Source organism: Ranitomeya imitator, chromosome 6 (assembly GCF_032444005.1).
Source record: "Ranitomeya imitator isolate aRanImi1 chromosome 6, aRanImi1.pri, whole genome shotgun sequence".
Lineage (NCBI taxonomy): Eukaryota > Metazoa > Chordata > Amphibia > Anura > Dendrobatidae > Ranitomeya > Ranitomeya imitator.
The window spans coordinates 390,798,870-390,822,413 of record NC_091287.1 but is presented as its reverse complement, the minus strand read 5'-3'; the positions used below and the strand labels follow the sequence as shown (position 1 = coordinate 390,822,413).

At 44.3% G+C, this 23,544-nt stretch overlaps 1 protein-coding gene across 1 annotated transcript in view; it reads left to right on the top strand.

Moving 5' to 3' along the window:
* SMCHD1 (structural maintenance of chromosomes flexible hinge domain containing 1) overlaps window positions 1–23,544 on the top strand; it is a 457,067-nt gene that overhangs the window by 253,778 nt on the left and 179,745 nt on the right. Inside the window, exon 24 of the mRNA XM_069731150.1 lies at window positions 20,685–20,819. Within this exon, the coding sequence (XP_069587251.1) occupies window positions 20,685–20,819 (135 nt within the window). The remainder of the gene's footprint in view (window positions 1–20,684; window positions 20,820–23,544) is intronic.

The window sequence follows — 23,544 nt, the reverse complement described above, 5'->3', positions numbered from 1 at the left end:
TTTCCAGGATTTGGTTGCGTCATCTACCAGACGCATTTAGTCGATACCTGCCGCCTTTCCTGTGGCTCAAACCTGCCCGTGGTCTATTGCTGCATCGGTCCTGCTCTTCTGTCCCATTGCCAGGGGAGTCAGATGCGCCTTCTATCACTTACCTCATGGTCTTTTGCAACATCTGCCTATGCTCCCGTCTATTCACCACTCAGTGAGAGAAGTCTGGTATTCATCACTTATAGTGGGCTGCAGCAGCGGTTATTGTCTGCTTTCAGGTGACTCAGAGGCACCTTTCTGCTGCGTTTCATACTCAATAACATCTGTGGTCTATTAACAGTTAAACAGAAAATCTACGTACCAAAGAGTGGACCTCAGTACCACAGGGTGATCTCGGCAGCAGCGTAAGTGGCTAGTCCACTTTCAGGTAGTTCAGACACCCTCGTGTCAGGTACCGCATGGTCGCAGTTTTTTCTCCGGCCACGCTCTGGGTCCTGATTGCGTGTTGCTCCACAGGGGCCTTTCCACACCATCTGATTGTTCTGGCTTGCCTCTATCTACCCAGCTGGTTAGTTTACAGTGCTGCCCTCCGGCTATATTCACTATTCTATCCTAAGGGCCTTTGAGCTTCAACAATACCGAAGCTCCCTATCTGCCTGTACTTACCTCTTCTTTCTTGCAGACACCTGATGAAGCGTGGCAGGTACATGTCTCCCACCTCCGGCAGGAATTGGATCTTACTCTGTGCAAGCATCGACCAGGGTAGAATGCTACTCCAGACCTGGATCCAATGAGGAGTTTGGTGATAACATGTTTCTTCCTTCAGCTAGATTTGTATCCTTTTCACTGTTATCCACGTTCGCGTGGTGTTTTAAGGTACCTTCACACTAAGCGACGCTGCAGCGATACCGACAACGATGTTGGTCGCTGGAGAGCTGTCACACAGACAGCTCTCCCGCGACCAACGATGCCGGTAACCAGGGTAAACATCGGGTTACTAAGCGCAGGGCCGCGCTTAGTAACCCGATGTTTACCCTGGTTACCATCGTAAAAGTAAAAAAAAAACACTACATACTTACCTACCGCTGTCTGTCCCCGGCGCTGTGCTTCCTTGCACTGACTGTGAGCACAGCGGCCGGAAAGCAGAGCGGTGACGTCATCGCTGTGCTTTCCGGCTGGCCGACGCTGACACAGGATGCAGGAGGAGTGCAGAGAAGCAGAGCGCCGGGGACAGACAGCTGAAGGTAAGTATGTAGTATTTGTTTTTTTAACGTATATGCTGGTAACCAGGGTAAACATCGGGTTACTAAGCGCGGCCCTGCGCTTAGTAACCCGATGTTTACCCTGGTTACCAGTGAAGACATCGCTGAATCGGCGTCACACACGCCGATTCAGCGATGTCTGCAGGGAGTCCAGTGACAAAATAAAGTTCTGGACTTTCTGCAGCGACCAACGATGGCACAGCAGGATCCTGATCGCTGCTGCCTGTCAAACACAACGATATCGCTGGCCAGGATGCTGCAACGTCACGGATCGCTAGCGATATCGTTGTGAAGTTGTTTAGTGTGAAGGTACCTTTATACTTAGGTATAAGACACAATACAATCCTCTCTCCGTTTCAGAGGGTCCAGGGTGGATAGGGTCGCCCAGTTCGTTATAGGGAATGATCTTCTTTTAGTCAGCCCATTTGGCTTCTGGAGTCTGTGCTCCTTCCTAGAACCATCTTTTCATGCAGTTGACCTATTTTCAATGCCCATCTAGACAATTTTTTCCATGATCCCTTATAACCATCCTCATCCCTGTATGCTTGAGTTTAGCTTCCTAATGATCTCAGTCTGCGAAGTTGTCCAATAATCTATGTTCTACCTACTTAGCCGGGCAAGCGGTTGCCTCTTCAACAGTTCTCCCATTCTGAGCCGTTTTATTAGTCAGACTGAGTCTACATCGCAGTGATGTATAAATACATGGGCTAAGCTGCCCATCAGGTCATTCTTTCTGGAGGCCATTCGGAGGAATTGGCCGTCCTCATGGACCAAATTTCTCTTGCAGGGAAGTACATGGTTTCCACCTTCCCGTATCCAGCAATATCGTGGCCATCCAAAGGACTATTTGGCTTACAGCTTGACGAACTAACTCAAAGAGGTCCCTCACCAACTTGCCTTTCTGGGGTTTCTTGTCGGTTTGGCTCCAATTAGACCAAATTATTATGGAGGTCTCCGGAGGGACGAGCTCTCTCCTTCCTCAGGCTAAACCTCGTCGTTCTACGAGTGTTTTTTTCCTCAGCATGACTCATTCGGGGTTCTTAGATTGAGTGCATCCTTGTCTTTTCAGAAGGAAATCTCTTCGTTCAGTATTTGTTTTCTGAGACCCGCAGGATTTTTCTTTTGTCCCATGGAAGCATTTATCCAGGTCCTGATTTCTTCAGGTCTTCGGAGATTCCCGTGTTTTTGTGAGGGACAGGTCCATTTTTCTTTTTTCATTTTATAGCCCTCCCTTTCCGGCTCTCAACCACTCCAGGAGTCTAGCAGAGCCTGCGGCAGCGGTTGTGTACTTTCTGTGGATCAAAGGTTCAGTGCGCTTCCTGTACCTCGCTGATGTTCTCCATAGCTCTGTACATCATTCCTAAGTCCCTTCCCTTCGTCCGGCTCGCACTTATCCTTCGTAGCTCTCTCTCATGAAGCTACCTGACCAGAGCGACGGTGTCTATCAGGCTAAGGCTGCCCCTCCCTCATTGTTTTCGGTTCACGGGCCTGGCTTGTAGACTTCCTCTGGCCTCCAGGTCAGCGAATATTCGCTGAATTCGGTCGGCAATTGTAGGTTTACCAGGTCAGGGAGACCGCCTTCTTCTAGATTTAAACACAGTTTCCTCAGACAGGGTGCGCTTCATGGCGGTACTGTTAGAGCCTCCGCCCAGCAACTCTGCAGAGCGATGATCGGTCTTCCACATGTTCGCCAAATTTTTTTTGCAGAGTCCATGCCTAGCTACGGCAGATGCCGGCTTAGGTAGAAAGACCTTGCAGGTGTTGGTGGTGAGTTCTCCTGATTGGAGGTCTCTGCTGTTCCCTCCCCTTGGAGACTGCTTTGGGACGCCCCATGGTTTCCTGTGTCCCCAAATGAAGCGATAGAGAAAACAGGATTTTTGGTTGCTTACCGTAAAATCTGTTTCTCGGAACCTTCATTGGGGACACAGCACCCTCCCAAGTTGAACAGTTTATTGTATTATACTGTTACAGTTTGAGTTTGTGTTTTATTTCTCTTTCATTTGTTGCTTCTCCTACTGCTTTCTCAGTACCTGAATGTCCTAGTTCCGGTCAGTGGGGTGTACACTGCGGAGGAGGAGCTAACGTTTTTATTTGCATAGTGTCAGCCTCCTAGTGGCAGCAGCATATACACCCATGGTTTCTCATGTCCCCCAATGAAGGCTCCAAGAAACAGATTTTACAGTAAGCAACCAAAAATCCTGTTGTTTTTTTAAGTTACAAATTAATTTGTTTGTGTCTCCACACTTCAAGACCCATAATGTTTTTATTTTAACATTGATTTATTTCTATAAGGCCTTGGCAGTTTTCATTTCTACTATACATACATACATACATAGAACTTTATTTTTAAGCCATTTTTTTACAAAATGAGTTAAAGGGACACTGTCACCTGAATTTGGAGGGAACAATCTTCAGCCATGGAGGCGGGGTTTTTGGGTGTTTGATTCACCCTTTCCTTACCCGCTGGCTGCATGCTGGCTGCAATATTGGATTGAAGTTCATTCTCTGTCCTCCATAGTACACGCCTGTGAAGGCAAGATTACCTTGTGCAGGCATATACTACGGAGGACAGAGAATGAACTTCAATCCAATATTGCAGCCAGTGGGTAAGGAAAGGGTGAATCAAACACCCAAAAACCCCGCCTCCATGGCTGAAGATTGTTCCCTCCAAATTCAGGTGACAGTGTCCCTTTAAATACAAAACAGCTATTTGGCATTGTTTTATTTTATTTTTTTTTTTCAGACAATTTTATAGTAATTTTATAGATTTTTACAGATTTGGGAATAACAAACAACTTTTTTTTTCCTCATTTGTTTTTCCAATGCATTTTGCCTGTTTAGAGTTGTTTCTGATAAGCGGGCTGTTAGGTCAAATGTGGTGATAAATTCCCTCTATCTAAACTACCGATATGGAAATAATTCTGCCTCCAGAGCTTATTTTACATGAAGACCATTACCAGTGTGATGTGTAATGGCTGCTCTCTGCTCTCCAGATGTCACTGCAGAGCTGTATGTAGTTATAACTGACACATCTGCAGGTTTCTCTCAGCTTCCATCTCACATGCAGATATGGCTGCAATATTGTTACAATACAGCAGAGCACGAAGAGAAGAAAAAAATGTTTGCCAGAAAACAAATTTCAATTCTACTGTTCTGTGATAGTTACTTGTCTCACACTGGTAACTCCCCTTTTTATTTAAAATAATCTGTGGAGGCAGATTCTCATTCAGATCGGTGTCCGGAAGTCTAGAAGAGGTCATTTGCATAAAGTAGTAAAAGATTATTTCTCCTTCGCCTCATTGGGGGACACAGGACCATGGGTGTATGCTGCTGCCACTAGAAGGCTGACACTAAGTGAATACATTATTATTGTTATTATTATAATACATTTTTTATAGTGCCATTTATTCCATGGCGCTTTACGTGTGAAAAAGGGGGCAAATCTAAACATGAGCAAAAAACAAGGAACTATTAGAAGGAGGGAGGACCCGGCCAGCGAGGGCTCAGTCTGCAGGGGATGGGTGAGGATACACTAGGAGAGGGCAGAGCTGGTTGTGATGCGGTTCAGTAGGTTGAGGATCACTGCAGGGTGTAGGCTTGTCGGAAGAGGTGAGTCTTCAGGTTCTTTTTGAAAGTTTCTATGGTAGGTGAGAGTCTGATGTGTTTGGGTAGAGAGTTCCAGAGTATGGGGGAAGCACGGCAGAAGTCTTGGATGTGGTTGTGGGAAGAAGAGATAAGAGGAGAGTACAGAAGGAGATCTTGTGAGGATCAAAGGTTGCGTGTAGGGTAAGTACAATTGGGAGACAATGTCACAGATGTATGAAGGAGACTGGTTGTGGGTGGCTTTTTATGTCCTAGTATGGGTTTTGAACTGGAGTCTCTGGACAATAGGAAGCCAGTGAATGGCTTGGCATAGGGGAGAGGCTGGGGATTAGCGAGTGGACAGGTAGACTAGTCAGGCAGCAGAGTGCAGGACTTATTGAAGTGGTGCTAGAGGTGAGGCCAGAGAGTAGGAGGTTGGAATAGTCAAGGCGGGAGATGGTAAGGGCGTGCACTAGTATTTTTGTGGCTTCGTGGTCAAGGAGTGCGTTAATCCAGGAAATATTTTTGAGTTTGACACAGCAGGAGGAGGCAAGGGCTTGGATATGTGGCTTGAAAGAAAGGGCAGAGTCGAGGATCACCCAGAGGCACCGAGCATGCGGGACTGGGGAAAGTGAGCAGCCATTGACATTGATGGATAGGTCTGGTGGAGGGGTAGTATTACGCTCACGCCCTGACTGGTGGGCGTGAGCTTGGGGAGTTTGTGGCCCCACTGTACCACAAACCAGACTACCCTGGAAGGGGCGTGACTATGACAGCTGCCTGGGTTTTCACTGGAGCCTCTGATGGTGAGGTCAGGCTTGTGCAGCAGGCAGCTGCCAGGTGCTTCTCCAGGGTGGTGTCTGGCTGTGGCTGCTGATCCCACTTGGGAGACAGGAACACCAGGATTGGTGCGGGCATCAGGCAGGACTGGCAGAAGTACACGGCTGAAACTCAGACGAGTAGGCTAGCATAGCTGAGACACAGGGTTGGCAGAGACACGGCAGGGAATACTGGACTGATAGGAACGGCAGGAGCACTGGACTGATAGGAACGGCAGGAACAGCAGGAAACACAGGACTGGTTGATGTGGTATATGAAGGAACAGGTAGGGGCCTGTTCACACTGGAGGTGCAGGTACGGATATGTAGTTTGGAGGAACAGTTAGGGACCTGTTAACACTGGAGGTGCAGGAACGGATATGTAGTTTGGAGGAACAGGTAGGGACCTGTTCACACTGGAGGTGCAGGAACGGATATGTAGTTTGGAGGAACAGGTAGGGACCTGTTCACACTGGAGGTGCAGGAACAGATATGTAGTATGGGGGAACCACCTGTTCACACAGGAGGTGCAGGAAAGGAAACAAGCAGAAAGGAATGAGGTATGAAGAAACAGGTTGGAACCTGTTCACACAGGAGATGTAGGTAAGAAAACAAGCCAGAAGGGAAGGAGAATGAAGGAACAGGTTGGGACCTGTTCACACAGGAAGAGAAGTGCAAGGCTGCAGAAATGAGTGGAAGAGCAGCAGGAGATAGCATAGCAAGAAAAGCTAAGCAGAGCAGAATCGCAAGGAATGCGGAGAGGAGCTGCAGCAAGAGAGATCTCTGCAGAAGCTAGGCAGAGCGGAGCCACAAGGAATGTGGAGAGGATCTGCAGCAACGAGAGCAGAGTAGAGTAGAATGGAGCAGAACCACCGGAGTGTGAAGCAGAGGTAAAACCAAAGGTACAGAGCAGGCAGAGCCGCACGAGTGCAGAGTGTAAGCAGACTGAGAACACAAGGAAAGACACAGTAGGGAAGGAAGCCACAGACAAGGAGACCGAGATAAGACTAAGTACAGACAAGTCAATGGCACAAGACACAGGGACCAGGTTAATCTGCCTCCTGGAGGGCGGACAACAAGATCAAGGCAATAGCACAGAGAAGAGCCTCCAGAGAGTGAGTAACTCAGAGCAGGACCTGGCAAACTCAGAAGCTAAACACTAACTGAGGTAACACATTGCACAGGCCCAGACCACAGGGTGGAGCTGCACTATATACTGGAGGCCTCTTGGTAATTGGTCAGGAACTGATTAGACAGATGCACCTGATTCCTATAAGAACCAGAGAGTTCAGGCGCCGGCCCCCTATACACATAGCCATGAAGCTTGCAGAGAGCAGAGACACAGAACATGGAGCTGGCATGAAACAGAAACCGTAACATGACCTGGAGCAGTGGGTAAGAGAGTGTGAGAGATGAGAGGCCATGCCGTGATGCCAGCCGAGTTGTTACAGGTAGCGTGAGGTGGGGAAAGATGATGAATTCTATTTTGTCCATGTTCAGTTTTAGAAAGTGAGCAGAAAAGAAGGCCAAGATAGCAGACAGACAGTGTGGTATTTTGTTGAGTAAGGAGGTGAGGTCAGGTCCGGATAGGTAGATCTGCGTGTCATCGGCGTAGAGATGATACTGCAAACCGTGGGATTCTATGAGCTGTCCTAGGCCGAAGGTGTCGATGGAGAAGAGTAGGGGTCTTAGAACTGAGTCTTGAGGAACACCGACAGTCAATGAGCGAGGTGAAGGGGTGGTGTGGGAGAGGGAGACACTGAATCTTTGGTCTGTTAGTTATGACGAGATCCAGGATAGGGCCAAGTCTGTGATGCCAAAAGATGAGAGAATCTGTAGCAGGAGGGAATGTTCGACGGTGTCGAAGGCAGAAGACAGGTCTAGGAGGAGGACAGAGTAGTGTCGCTTGCTCTTGGTGGTTAGTAGGTCATTGGTGACTTTAGTTAGGGCAGTTTCAGTTCAGTGATGGGGTCTGAAGCCAGATTGTAACCGGTCAAAGAGGGAGCAGGAGGAGAGGTAGGAGGACAGTTCAAGATGTACATGCTGTTCCAGTAGTTTTGAGGCATAAGGGAGAAGAGATATCGGGCGATGGCTAGACACAGAGGATAGGTCGAGGGAGGGCTTTTTGAGGATGGGTGTGAAGGCTGAGACACCAGTTGTGAGTGAGAGGTTGAAGAGATGTGTTTGGGTTGGGATGAAGACTGTGGCGAGGTTAGGGATGAGGTGGGATGGGAGCTGATCAAGCGTGCAAGTGGTGAGGTGTGATCTTGCCAGGAGGGTGGAAAGCTGATCTGTCATGGTGGAGAAGCTGGTTTTGGAGGAACAGGGTTGAGCAGCTAAGAGGAGAATTGGGCGCTGTGTAGGCCAAAGCGTTCTCTGATGGTATCGATCTTCTGTTTAAAGAAAGAGGCAAAGTCTTCAGCAGAAATGAGAGGGAAGGGAGGAGGTGCTGGGGGACGGAATAGCGAATTGAAAGTGTTGAAAAGCTATTTAGGGTTGTAAGACAGGGAGGATATGAGAGATGAGTAGTAAGTTTGTTTTGCGGCAGTGAGCATGGACTTGAAGTTCGCAAGGGACTGCTTGTATGCAATGAAGTGCTCGGCAGAGTGGGATCTCTTCCATCTTCGCTGAGCGACCCTGGAAGCCCATCTCAGTTCTTTGGTCAGGCTGGTCAGCCAGGGCTGCCTGTTGATTGTACAAGTTTTGCTATGCATGAGGGGTGGCGGCCGAATCAAGTGTCGCTGTTATTGTGGTGTTATAAAAAGTGGCAGCAGCATCTGTGTCATGAAGGAAAGCCATGTCTGTAAGAGGGAGAAGGGACTCAGAGAGTGATTGTAAATTGAGGTGTTTGAGATTTCTGCGAGGGTGAGTGAGTTTGTGGAGTGGGGGCTGCGCACTAGGAGAGGGAATAGAATGTCAGTAGATTGTGGTCATCAAACAGGGGGATGAGTTAGTGAGATTAGTAAGGGAACAGAAGCAGGTAAAGATAAAGGTCTAGTGTGTGACCATCTTTGTGAGTGGCCGCAGAGGACCATGGAGTGAGGCCGAAGGAGGCAGTGATCGATAAAAGTTTAGAGGCAGCTGAGGTGGAAGTGTCAGTGTGGATATTGAAGTCACCCATGATGATAGTGGGGATGTTAGCAGAGAGGAAATGAAGTAGCCAGGGGATGAAGTGGTCGAGAAAGATGGAGATGGCTAGTTCTGGGGGGCGGTAGATGACAGCCAGCTGGAGGTTGGAGGGGGAATAGATGCGGACGGAGTGCACCTCAAAAGAGGGAATGGTAACGGAGGGTGGTAGCAGGATTGGAGTAAAGGAGCAGGTGTTGACAGGAGAAAGCCAACTCCTCCACTACGTTTGGTGCTGAGGCGAGGGGTGTGAGAGAGGTGGAATCCACTATAGGAAAGTGCAGCTGGAGAGGATCATGGCAGGGGGTTAGAAATGAGTGTGGGGATGTGTTGAGGAGGGCCAGGATTTGGGGATACATCACCAGTGATGAGGAGTAGCTGAGAGCGCGTTAGAAGATGGGAGCAGGATAGGACATGATGCGGCCGTGTGTCTGGAGAAAAAGGATTGTACGTATGTGGGGGATTACAGGAGGTAGGGAAAAATAGAGTTGTATAGGTGTGAAAGAGAAAATAATCCGAAACATTGTAGTGGTTTGATATTCCGTTACCTTACAGTCAAATTCCAGTCCAATTCAAATCATTGTAATTAGAAATCAGTAATTTGAAAGATGAATTTGAAAGATACTTGGATCAAACTAAAGTCTGGATCAGACCCATGGCTTAGAATATATCTGGGATTAACACTGCTCCGCTGTGAGAGAATGTGGATGTGTGGAGCCAGAACACATGTTCACATTCCCCTTCATGGCCTTGGGATTTTTTGTTTTTCCGTGTTCGTTTTTCATTCCCCTCCTTCCCAGAGTCATAACTTTTTTATTTTTCCGTCAATTTGGCCATGTGAGGGCTTATTTTTTGCGGGACGAGTTGTACTTTTGAACGACAGCATTGGTTTTAGCATGTCGTGTACTAGAAAACGGTAAAAAAAATTCCAAGTGCGGTGAAATTGCAAAAAAAGTGCAGTCCCCACCCTTGTTTTATGTTTGACTTTTTTGCTAGGTTCACTAAATGCTAAAACTGACCTGACATTATGATTCTCCTGGTCAGTACGAGTTCATAGACACCTAACATGACTAGGTTATTTTTTACCTAAGTGGTGAAAAAAAATTCCAAACTTTGCTAAAAAAAAAAATAAAAAAAAAAAATTGCGCCATTGTCCGATACTCGTAGCGTCTCCATTTTTCATGATCTGGGGTCGGTTGAGGGCTTATTTTTTGCATGCCGAGATGACGTTTTTAATTATAGCATTTTGGTGCAGATACGTTCTTTTGATCGCCCGTTATTGCATTTTAATGCAATGTCGCGGCGACCAAAAAAATGTAATTCTGGCGTTTCAATTTTTTTTCTCGCTACGCCGTTTAGCGATCAGGTTAATGCTTTTTTTTAATTGATCGGGCGATTCTGAACGCGGCGATACCAAATATGTGTAGATTTGATTTTTTTTTTATTGATTTTTTTTGATTGGGGCGAAAGGGGGGCGATTTAAACTTTTTTATATTTTTTTTATTTTTTTCACATTTTTTTTTACTTTTTTTTTTTTTTTACTTTTGCCATGCTTCAATAGACTCCATGGAGGCTAGAAGCAGGCACAGCACGATCGGCTCTGCTACATAGCAGCGATCTGATGTTCACTGCTATGTAGCAGAAATGCAGGTGTGCTGTGAGCGCCAACCACAGGGTGGCGCTCACAGCTGCCGGGGATCAGTGACCATAGAGGTCTCAAGGACCTCTATGGTTACTATTCAGAAGCATCGCCGACCTCAGATCATGTGACGGGGTCGGCGATACCGTGATTTCCGGCTGCCCTGCCGAAAGCGGTAGTTAAATGCCGCTGTCTGCGTTTGACAGCGGCATTTAACTATTTAATAGGCGCGGGCAGATCGCGATTCTGCCCGCGCCAATTACGGGCACATGTCAGCTGATCAAAACGGCTGACATGTCCTGGCTTTGATGCGAGCTTACCGCCGGAGCCCGCATCAAAGCGGGGCTTCTGACCTCGGACGTACTATCCCGTCCGAGGTCAGAAAGGGGTTAAACAAAGGCCATAAAATGGAATTGCAGATATGCCGGCAAACATCGGAGCAATGAAATACATAGTGGATACAGAGTGATGGGTAAGCACAGCATACCATCTAATATATAAAGCTCAATGTGTATGTATGTGTGTGTGTGTGTGTATGTCCAGGATTGGCATCTGCACGGTCGCAGCTACAGCCACAAAATTTTGCACAGTCACACGTCTGGACCCTGAGAGCGTCATAGGCTATGTTGTGAGGTGAAATTTTAACCCCGCGCTTTCCAATTCACCAAACAATTTTGCCCCTATCTACATAATGGGGAAAAAGTGAAAGGAAAAGTGTTGGAGGCAAATTGACAGCTGCCATATGTGAACAAGGGGGACTTAAAGAGTGAGTGCGATGGCACCAAAGAGTATATACCGTACAGATGCTAAGGTGGGGCCCCGACATGGGATACTCACCACACACGGAGATATGAACACACACACAAAAGGCGCCACAAACTACCACGTGCTTGAACGCATATACCACCCTTAGCACACATTTCACCACACATACACCAACCTCGCCAGATAAAAGTCGAAACACAAAAGTCGCCGCTCAAAGCTCGCCACATGCAAAACTAGGCTCACGCAAAACTCACCACACGTGCAAAACTCACCTCATGGAAAACTCGCCACACGCGGAAAAATTGCTACATGCACAAAAGTTGCAACACATGCAAAAGTTGCCTCACTCAAAACTTGCACATACTCAAAATGCACCACACGTAAAACTCGCCACCCGCAAAACTCGCCATGCGCAAAACATAGTAACATAGTAACATAGTTAGTAAGGCCGAAAAAAGACATTTGTCCATCCAGTTCAGCCTATATTCCATTATAATAAATACCCAGATCTACGTCCTTCTACAGAACCTAATAATTGTATGATACAATATTGTTCTGCTCCAGGAAGACATCCAGGCCTCTCTTGAACCCCTCGACTGAGTTCGCCATCACCACCTCCTCAGGCAAGCAATTCCAGATTCTCACTGCCCTAACAGTAAAGAATCCTCTTCTATGTTGGTGGAAAAACCTTCTCTCCTCCAGACGCAAAGAATGCCCCCTTGTGCCCGTCACCTTCCTTGGTATAAACAGATCCTCAGCGAGATATTTGTATTGTCCCCTTATATACTTATACATGGTTATTAGATCGCCCCTCAGTCGTCTTTTTTCTAGACTAAATAATCCTAATTTCGCTAATCTATCTGGGTATTGTAGTTCTCCCATCCCCTTTATTAATTTTGTTGCCCTCCTTTGTACTCTCTCTAGTTCCATTATATCCTTCCTGAGCACCGGTGCCCAAAACTGGACACAGTACTCCATGTGCGGTCTAACTAGGGATTTGTACAGAGGCAGTATAATGCTCTCATCATGTGTATCCAGACCTCTTTTAATGCACCCCATGATCCTGTTTGCCTTGGCAGCTGCTGCCTGGCACTGGCTGCTCCAGGTAAGTTTATCATTAACTAGGATCCCCAAGTCCTTCTCCCTGTCAGATTTACCCAGTGGTTTCCCGTTCAGTGTGTAATGGTGATATTGATTCCCTCTTCCCATGTGTATAACCTTACATTTATCATTGTTAAACCTCATCTGCCACCTTTCAGCCCAAGTTTCCAACTTATCCAGATCCATCTGTAGCAGAATACTATCTTCTCTTGTATTAACTGCTTTACATAGTTTTGTATCATCTGCAAATATCGATATTTTACTGTGTAAACCTTCTACCAGATCATTAATGAATATGTTGAAGAGAACAGGTCCCAATACTGACCCCTGCGGTACCCCACTGGTCACAGCGACCCAGTTAGAGACTATACCATTTATAACCACCCTCTGCTTTTTATCACTAAGCCAGTTACTAACCCATTTACACACATTTTCCCCCAGACCAAGCATTCTCATTTTGTGTACCAACCTCTTGTGCGGCACGGTATCAAACGCTTTGGAAAAATCGAGATATACCACGTCCAATGACTCACCGTGGTCCAGCCTATAGCTTACCTCTTCATAAAAACTGATTAGATTGGTTTGACAGGAGCGATTTCTCATAAACCCATGCTGATATGGAGTTAAACAGTTATTCTCATTGAGATAATCCAGAATAACATCCCTCAGAAACCCTTCAAATATTTTACCAACAATAGAGGTTAGACTTACTGGCCTATAATTTCCAGGTTCACTTTTAGAGCCCTTTTTGAATATTGGCACCACATTTGCTATGCGCCAGTCCTGCGGAACAGACCCTGTCGCTATAGAGTCACTAAAAATAAGAAATAATGGTTTATCTATTACATTACTTAGTTCTCTTAGTACTCGTGGGTGTATGCCATCCGGACCCGGAGATTTATCTATTTTAATCTTATTTAGCCGGTTTCGCACCTCTTCTTGGGTTAGATTGGTGACCCTTAATATAGGGTTTTCATTGTTTCTTGGGATTTCACCTAGCATTTCATTTTCCACCGTGAATACCGTGGAGAAGAAGGTGTTTAATATGTTAGCTTTTTCCTCGTCATCTACAACCATTCTTTCCTCACTATTTTTTAAGGGGCCTACATTTTCAGTTTTTATTCTTTTACTATTGATATAGTTGAAGAACAGTTTGGGATTAGTTTTACTCTCCATAGCAATGTGCTTCTCTGTTTCCTTTTTGGCAGCTTTAATTAGTTTTTTAGATAAAGTATTTTTCTCCCTATAGTTTTTTAGAGCTTCAATGGTGCCATCCTGCTTTAGTAGTGCAAATGCTTTCTTTTTACTGTTAATTGCCTGTCTTACTTCTTTGTTTAGCCACATTGGGTTTTTCCTATTTCTAGTCCTTTTATTCCCACAAGGTATAAACCGCTTACACTGCCTATTTAGGATGTTCTTAAACATTTCCCATTTATTATCTGTATTCTCATTTCTGAGGATATTGTCCCAGTCTACCAGATTAAGGGCATCTCTAAGCTGTTCAAACTTTGTCTTCCTAAAGTTCAATGTTTTTGTGACTCCCTGACTTGCTGCACACAACTTGCTACACTAACCTGTCACATGTAACTCGACACACAAAAAGTTGCTACACGCATGTCGCCACACAAAACTCATCTCACAAAAGTCGCTACATGCATGTCGCCACATGCAACTCAACACACACAACTTGACACATGAAACTCGCCCTAAAAAACACACAAGTCTGGTATTATCCTTCAAAAATAAAAATCTGATTAATAAGCAGACAAACTACAAGAGCAACAAATGTACCATATAGGAAATACGGCAGCTGTCAGTCACATGACCTGTCTATTATGTGTATGTGTGAGCTAATATATACTGCTAGGGGGGAGGGCTTCCTGTTTGGGGATTTATCAGGCTGCCAATTTAGTACTATATACAGGAGAGATGACACACAGGTATATACTATATACAGTGGAGATGACACAGGTATATACTATATACAGGTGGAGATGACATAAAGTTACAGTGCCTACAAGTAGTATTCAACCCCCTGCAGATTTAGCAGGTTTACACATTTGGAATTAACTTGGCATTGTGACATTTGGACTGTAGATCAGCCTGGAAGTGTGAAATGCACTGCAGCAAAAAAGAATGTTATTTCTTTTTTTTTTTAAATTGTGAAAAGTCTTTTCAGAGGGTCATTTATTATTCAACCCCTCAACCCACCAGAATTCTGTTTGGTTCCCCTAAAGTATTAAGAAGTAGTTCAGGCACAAAGAACAATGAGCTTCACATGTTTGGATTAATTATCTCTTTTTCCAGCCTTTTCTGACTATTTAAGACCCTCCCCAAACTTGTGAACAGCACTCATACATGGTCAACATGGGAAAGACAAAGGAGCATTCAAAGGCCATCAGAGACATGATCGTTGGAGGGTCACAAGGCTGGCAAGGGGTATAAAACCCTTTCCAAGGAGTTGGGCCTACCTGTCTCCACTGTTGGGAGCATCATCCGGAAGTGGAAGGCTTATGGAACTACTGTTAGCCTTCCACGGCCTGGACTGCCTTTGAACGTTTCCTCCCATGCCGAGGCCAGGTTTTATAGTTAAGTAAATAAGGCAGCACTCTGCAGCGCTAAAACATGTAAACTTGAAAACACGAAATTTGAACTGCATTACTGCACTAGAAATATGAAAAATGAGAGCTTTTAGCGCATAAAAATGGCCAATTTTATGTGTACCTGGTAGCCCCTTTACGGCATCTCTTATACCAGGTCCTACGCTTGCCTTACCTCGCTGAGAATAAACGTCTCCATCTGAATGGGTACATGTGAAACCTCTTCTTAGACTAAAATTCTCTCTCTCTGTTTTAGCGCTGCAGTGTGCTGCCTTATTTACTTAACTATATACGAGTTGGCGACTCTGGGTTCAGCACCTGTTCACACTTAGTCTATGTTTGGATGTGCCGGTCAGGTTTTTGAAATGAGGCCAGGTGTTATGACCTGGTGGTTAGGAGCACCCGGAATGACCTGATAGGTAAAACTCACACAGGACAAGCTCTGGGATGTGGGAGCTCTGCTGACCGCGATCCCTAATCCCATCACACACACTAGAAATAGCCGTGGAGCGCTCCTGACTCTACCTAGGCGCCTCGTCACAGCCTAAGAGCTAGCTAGCCCTAGAGAAAGAAAATAAAGCCTACCTTGCCTCAGAGAAATTCCCCAAAGGCAAAGGAAGCCCCCCACATATATTGACTGTGAGTAAAGATAAAAGTCACAAACGCAGAGATGAAACAGGTTTCAGCAAAGGGAGGCCAGACTTACTAAATAGACAGAGGATAGGAAAGGTAGCTTTGCGATCAGCACAAAAAACTACAAAAGACCACGCAGAGTGTGCAAAAAAGACCTCCGCACCGACTAACGGTGCGGAGATGCCACTCTGCATCCCAGAGCTTCCAGCTAGCAAGACAAAATCATGATATCCAGCTGGACAAGAAAACAATGAACAAATTAGATACTATCAGGAACTTAGCTTCTGCTGGAGTAGACAGGTCACCAGAAAGATCCAAGAGCGAACTGAACCAATGCAGAAACATTGACAGCTGGCATGGAGTAACGATCTAAGTGGAGTTAAATAGAGCAGCCAGCCAAAGGATAAACCACGTCACCTGTGTAAGGAACCTCAGAAGCAGCAGCTCCACTCACAGCCACCAGAGGGAGTCCATGGACAGAACTCACCGAAGTACCATTGACGACCACAGGAGGGAGTTCGACAACAGAATTCACAACAGCCAGGCTTGTCCGAAGAGTCAAGGCTAACCCAAGGAAAACAAGGAAGGAGCTCCGGGAAGATCTCATGGCAGTGGGGACATTGGTTTCAGTCAATACCATAACTAACGTACTCCACCGCAATGGTCTCTGTTCCAGACGAGCCCGTAAGGTACCTTTACTTTCAAAGCGTCATGTCAAGGCTCGTCTACAGTTTGCTTATGATCACTTGGAGGACTCTGAGACTGACTGGTTCAAGGTTCTCTGGCCTGATGAGACCAAGATCGAGATCTTTGGTGCCAACCACACACGTGACGTTTGGAGACTGGATGGCACTGCATACGACCCCAAGAATACCATCCCTACAGTCAAGCATGGTGGTGGCAGCATCATGCTGTGGGGCTGTTTCTCAGCCAAGGGGCCTGGCCATCTGGTCTGCATCCATGGGAAGATTGATAGCCAGGCCTACCTGGACATTTTGGCCAAGAACCTCCGCTCCTCCATCAAGGATCTTAAGATGGGTCGTCATTTCATCTTCCAACAAGACAACGGCCCAAAGCACACAGCCAAGAAAACCAAGGCCTGGTTCAAGAGGCAAAAAATCAAGGTGTTGCAGTGGCCTAGTCAGTCTCCTGACCTTAACCCAATTGAAAACTTGTGGAAGGAGCTCAAGATTAAAGTCCACATGAGACACCCAAAGAACCTAGATAACTTGGAGAAGATCTGCATGGAGGAGTGGGCCAAGATAACTCCAGAGACCTGTGCCGGCCTGATCAGGTCTTATAAAAGACGATTATTGGCTGTAATTGCAAACAAAGGTTATTCCACAAAATATTAAACCTAGGAGTTGAATAATAATTGACCCACACTTTTATGTTTAAAATTTATAAAAATTTAACTGAGCAACAAAACTTTTTGGTTTGTAAGATTTATGCATCTGTTAATAAATCCTGCTCTTGTTTGAAGGCTTTAACTTATTTGCATCTTATTAAACCTGCTAAATCTGCAGGGGGTTGAATACTACTTGTAGGCACTGTATATACTATATACTGGAGGACATGACACACAGGTATATACTTTATACAGGAGCGGATGATACACAGGTATATACTATATACAGGAGGAGATGACTTACAGGTACATACTATATACAGGAGGAGATGACACACGTATATACTATATACAGGAGGAGATGACATACAGGTATATACTATATAAAAGAGGAGATGACACATAGGTATAGAGGAGGAGAGGACATACAGCAGGTATATACTATATACAGGGGAGATGACATACAGGTATATACTATATACAGGAGATGACATACAGGTATATACTATATATAGGAGGAGATGACATACAGGTATATAGTATATACAGGAGGAGATGACACATGGGTATATACAATATACAGGAGGAGATGACATACAGCAGGTATATACTATATACAGGGGAGATGACATACAGGTATATACTATATACAGGAGATGACATACAGGTATATACTATATATAAGAAGAGATGACATACAGGTATATAATATATACAGGAGGAGATGACACATGGGTATATACAATATGGAGATGACATACAGCAGGTATATACTATTTACAGGGGAGATGGCATACAGGTATATGCTATATACAAGAGAAGACATACAGGTGTATACTATATATAAGGGAGATGACAAATATGTATATACTGAGGTGAAAATGAGAGGTGTGAGGTGAAAATGAAAAGGTGTTAGTGCAAAATGAGAGGAGTGAGGGAAAATAGTGGAGTGATCGGAAAATGACAGATGTGAGGTCGAAATGACAAGTGTTAGGGGGGAATGAGAGGTGTAAGGGAGAAAATGAGAGGTGTGAGGGAGAAAATGAGAGGCATGAAGGGAAAATGAGACGTGAGGTGCTATAACTAACCACAGATATTTACTATGCCCAGGCAACGCCGGGCTCTTCAGCTAGTAGAAAAAATGCAATATACAGAGACATTCAGGAACCAGGGAGAGCTGGGAAAAGTCGGTGCATACCATAGAAAATCATAATACAGAAAAATGAACTCCTCCTCCTCTGCAGTATACACTTACCACTTGCTCCAGCTCGAACCTGTTCATTCTTAGTGTCCATATTAGGCCCATGGATCTATTATTCAGACCACAATTTTTTACTTTAATTTTTATTCTGTTTTTCACCTTTTTAATATTTTTTCCTTTTTATGGATCACAAGGGTGATGGATCCTTTCAAGGTTCCGATCTCCCCCAACCAACAACAGGCGGGAACGTGGAGTGTCGCCTTGACATACCCTCTCCACGTGGAACAGTGTGTCCATGGTTTGCACACTTTAAATGTTTCTATCGGAAATTGACAGCAGCATTTATTTGGTTAACCACAGCAAGTGCACCTCAGCTCTGCATACTGCTGTTATGCCATAAAAATTGATGTGCAAGCCAGTGGTGTATTTCACTTGCACTGCTGATAACATTCAAGATAGAGGTAAAATCCAAAGAATTTTATATTGTAGGTATTTAAAAAGTCAACATGTTTCAAGGTTCTACGTGACCCCTTCATCAGTACAAAAAATGTGTTGTTTTTTTTTTGTCCTGATGAAGAGGTCATGTTAAATCTTGAAACACGTTGAATTTTTAAAAACCTGTAATATTAAACTCTTTGGATTTACCTTTGCTTTGAGTGTTATCAGCAGCGCAAGTGAAATACACCACCGTTTTGCACATCAATTTTTCTGGTCTATCTCTGATCAGTGTCTTGCGGCAGCTTTACATATATACCTGTTTCATGTTGCTAGCTTGCAACCATACGAGGTCAGTGGTTCCACATCTCTTATTTATCTGTATCATCGGATGAGACCCTACTGCTCTTCTTGTCTCTTAGTTTTCTCTCCATTGCTGTTAAAGGCAGATGATGGCTATGTAGCACAGTCATTACCTGCTGGGAAAGATGCAAGCACAGCTCCTGAGCCTGACTCAAAGACATGGACCCAACATTGGACGTACCAGTTCTTCCATTGTCAAGAAGGGATTAATGGGGTTTTCTTCCCTGGTAGATTTTACATCAGGTTTTTCAGCTTATAAAATTATTAGAATGTGGAATATTCACATGTGCAGACTACATTCATATCATCGTAAACACTGTTACAGTTCAGCAAGATCCAGTATTTTCCGAAAATTCCACCTGGGCTGGACAACCATTTTTAAGGTTTCCAAAACATTAAATGTCAATCTTATCAACAATTATTTGTTCAATATCTAACTTACCCAACTCCCCCATACAGAGGAATACTCGGCGAAGTGTATGTGTTCTGAGAGTCGCTGCCTGATTCCGCTAGCATTAGATTATATCCTCAGAGAACAAAACGCAGTTGAAATTTGCAAACACATTTGCAAATCCTCCACATTACATGGTTGTCTGTTCACTCTGAAATAAGGCAGGTTCTGCCGATTAATATCTAATATGAATAGTGGTTACCCTAGCTTACTTGGGAACTGTTAGGCCTCTGGGTGCCACATCAGCCAATTTGTGTCGGTTCTATCTTTCACCTTACACAGTTTCTGTGCTCCCACCATCACTGCATCTTCATACCACCAACACTATGTATATTCATTGTGGAGAGGGAATTGGTTTCAAACATCACATCCCCTAAATGTCTAATTCCTGAATGAACATTAGGCCTCACCAACTTTTTACTCTGCTTTGAAAAACATTTGTCTGTGCCAAATAATAAATGTGTATCACAGCAAATAACATTCTGATGAAAAAAAAGTACAAAAAGTTACAAATTCCAGTATATAAATATAACTTGTGTGCCCTTGTTATTTGTCTTAATTAAATGAGCGAATATACTCGTTACTTGAGATTTCCCGAGCACGTTCGGGTGTCCTCCGAGTATTTGTAAGTGCTCTGAGATTTAGTTTTCCTTGCAGCAGCTGAATGATTTGCATCTGTTAGCCAGCATAAGTACATGTGGGGATTCCCTAGCAAACAGGCAACCCCCACATGTACTTATGCTGGCTAGTAGCTGTAAATCATTCAGCTGTGGCGATGAAAACTAAGGGTATGTGCACACGTAGTTGGGATGTCTGCAGATATTTTCCGCACCTGTTTTTGTAAATCCGCAGGTAAACAGCACTGTGGATTACCTGCGGAATTACTGCGGTTTTTGTGCGGATTCCACCTGCAGTTTTACACCTGCGGATTCCTATTATGGAGCAGGTGTAACCCGCAGCGGAATCCGCACAAAGAATTGACATGCTGCAGAATAAACAATGCAGCGTTTCCGCGCGTTTTTTCCCGCAGCATGTGCACTGCAGATTTTGTTTTCCATAGGTTTACATGGTACTGTAAACTCATGGAAAACAGCTGCGAATTCGCAGCGTCAAAACTGCTGCGCATCCGAAGCAAAATCCGCAGGTTGTGCACATACCCTAAATCTCCGAGCACTTACAAATACTCGGAGGACACCCGGGCATGCTCGAGAAATCTTGAGTAATGAGTATATTCGCTCATCACTAGTTTTAATCTTTAATAAAACGTTTAGCTTTTATAGGCCTTGAGGAAAGTCTTACTAAGACTTCATTGTACATATATGATTATAAGTTGTAATTTATTCTATTCTTATTATTCATCTTTTTATCATAGTTTACAGGGGCACCAAGTCTTCCTGTTTACCAGTTGGATTGCAGCTCTACAGGGAGTGGTATTTTAACTGGGCCTCCTATTAAAATCCAAAATATAAAGAAAATGCAGTTAATAAAAGCCAAAATTGCAATTCCTGTAAGTATATTCCGACTGTACATTAAACCTTCTTGTATTTAGTATTGTGTAACTTTTTTTTTCTTATTGTGAAATATTTCTGTGTGGTCTTCATATTCAAGTACTCTTTTATAGTGGGTATATGATCTGAGTATGCTGCTTTATTTAGCAACAGCATATTACAGGGCCTGGTTTTGCTCTCTATTTAGCACTTATGTCATGGTCAATCTAAGAAGTTAAATAGCTTAGATTGGAGTTCTCTCTGATCCCAGTCAGTGTATTAATGTATGTTGCGAATGGCCCCTACTGTGGTTAGCACAGGCATATAGCGCCGATGCCCAGGGCCAGTTTTAGGCAAAGTGGGCCCTGGGCAATATTTAAAATGGGGCCCCAAATGCTAACATTTTGCACATCACGCAGAAGCTTTTTGGTTGTATTTACATGTGCTGAGTTCAGGACGCTAAACGACTGTGATCGATCATATTCAAGTTGTTCGACACTTGTTTCCCGGCCTTTTTCCACCAGCTGAAGAATTATGATGGGGACAGAACGATCACTAATAGATTAATCTGTCCCCATACAGTATCATGTTATTAGCAGCATATCTGCAGTTTTCAGTGGGCGAAGTGCTCCTGAGAACATTTATTTTTGTTCCTGCATAAACAAGCCAATGACTCGATGAATAGGCAGCATTTTGCTTGTTTGGTATATTATACCCCATAGTCCTCCACATAGTATAATACACCCCACAGTCCTCTATATAGTATAATGTGCACCACAGTCCTCTATATTGTATAATGCACACCCCATAGTCCTCCATATAATATGTGCCCCACAGTCCTCCATATAATATAATATGCCCCATAGTCCTCCATATAGTATAATACTCACCCCATAGTGCTCAATACAGTATAATACCCTCCACATAGTCCTTCATATAGTATAATACACTCCACATAGTCCTCCATATAGTATAATACACTCCCCATTGTCCTTTATATATTAAAATACACTGCTCTGTCCTCCTTATAGTATAATATTCTCCATAGTCCTCCATATAGTATAATACACTCCTCCATATAGTATAATACACTCCATATGGTCCTCCATATATTAAAATACGCCTCTGTCCTCCATAATGTATAATACACTCTCCATAGTCCTTCCATATAGTATTTTTTTTAATCAGATAAGTTTTTATTAAGGAAAATCAATGATAACAAATGACATCAAGCTGTTATTCACAGATAATCATATATTTTATGAACATAACTCCTCCCCCCTTTTCCCTCCCTATCCCCTGCCCTTCGAGACCCCTTTAATGCTTTCCCAAATTCCCATCCGATATTCCTTCCCCAATTCAAATACAATTGTTATAAACTTAGTGCTAAGTGCAGTGGAGATCAGTATCACGGGTCAGAAAAGAGGCCGAGAGACAACAGGTTAAGAGTTCAAGAATATTTATGATGGTATGCAGGTGAACAGCTATGACACAGCAGGTTAGTAGCAGACAGAGCTGGATAAGCAGTAAGCACGTGTACAGACCGTGGAAGTCCAAGTATGTCAGGTCCAGAGACCTGGAGACCAGGCCAGGCCTAGTAGCAGGGAACAGTCCAGCAGCAGAGAGGAGTGCAGAGCAGATCCAGGGAAACAAGTCTTACGATGAAGAGATGTAGATCCGGAGACAGACTGGGTATCCCAAGGTAACATAGAACCAGCAAGATAGCAGTTCTTCCAGCTTGATCCCAAGTCCAGGAACAAGATACTCAAGCAATGAGTAATATACAGAGCTCCCTTATATACACCACAGACAGGAACAGGGAAAGTCTGACAGGAAGCAAGATGGCCCCCCTGAGGCCAGTGACTCCATCTTAGGTAAAGGCAAAAGTAACCGAACTGAGGGCAACAGCAGACATGAACAGATGTACAGTCCAAATCCTTACAACAATTGTATAGTATGAACATCATCTATACCATTATGCATCCTCCCCACAATTCTAATTCCATTCTATCCATGGCTGCCAAATCTTTTGAAATACATCTAGTTTATTTCTCTTAGTATAGATACTTTTTTCCAGTAAAATTATATGGTCCGCCTGCGTAAGAAAGTCTCGTCTAGTCGGAGGCTCCTCCCTGATCCAGAACCGAGCTATCAATTTCCTTGCTATGAATAACAGTCTAGCAATCGCCAGTTTAACCATAGATACCACTGCTATTTCTTCCACATAGCCTATCATACAGACCAAAGGGTCTCTGGGAATGACGCACCTATATACCAATTCAATCCGATTCAATACAACTGTCCAGAAGGCAGACAATCAAGGGCAGTGCCACAGCATGTGTAACATGTCTGCCTGTTCCTGCGAACGTCCTTCCATATAGTATAATACACTCCTCAGTCCTCCATATAGTTAGTACAATCCCCATAGTCCTCTATATAGTATAATGCATCCACTATAGTACTCCATGTAGTACAATTCACTTCCCATAATATAATGCACCCCATAGTTCCTCATGTAGTATAATGTATTCACAATAGTCCTTGATGCAGCACAATGCAGCCACCCCGTAGAGCAAAAAGCAGCCACCCCATAAAGTATAATGCAGCCCCCACCCTCCATTCCCATACAATTTAATGCAGCCCCCTCATAGACTATAATACAGCGCCCTACTCTCCCCCCATAGAATATAATCCAGACCCCACCCTCCCCCCATAGAATATAATCCAGACCCCACAGTCCAGTAC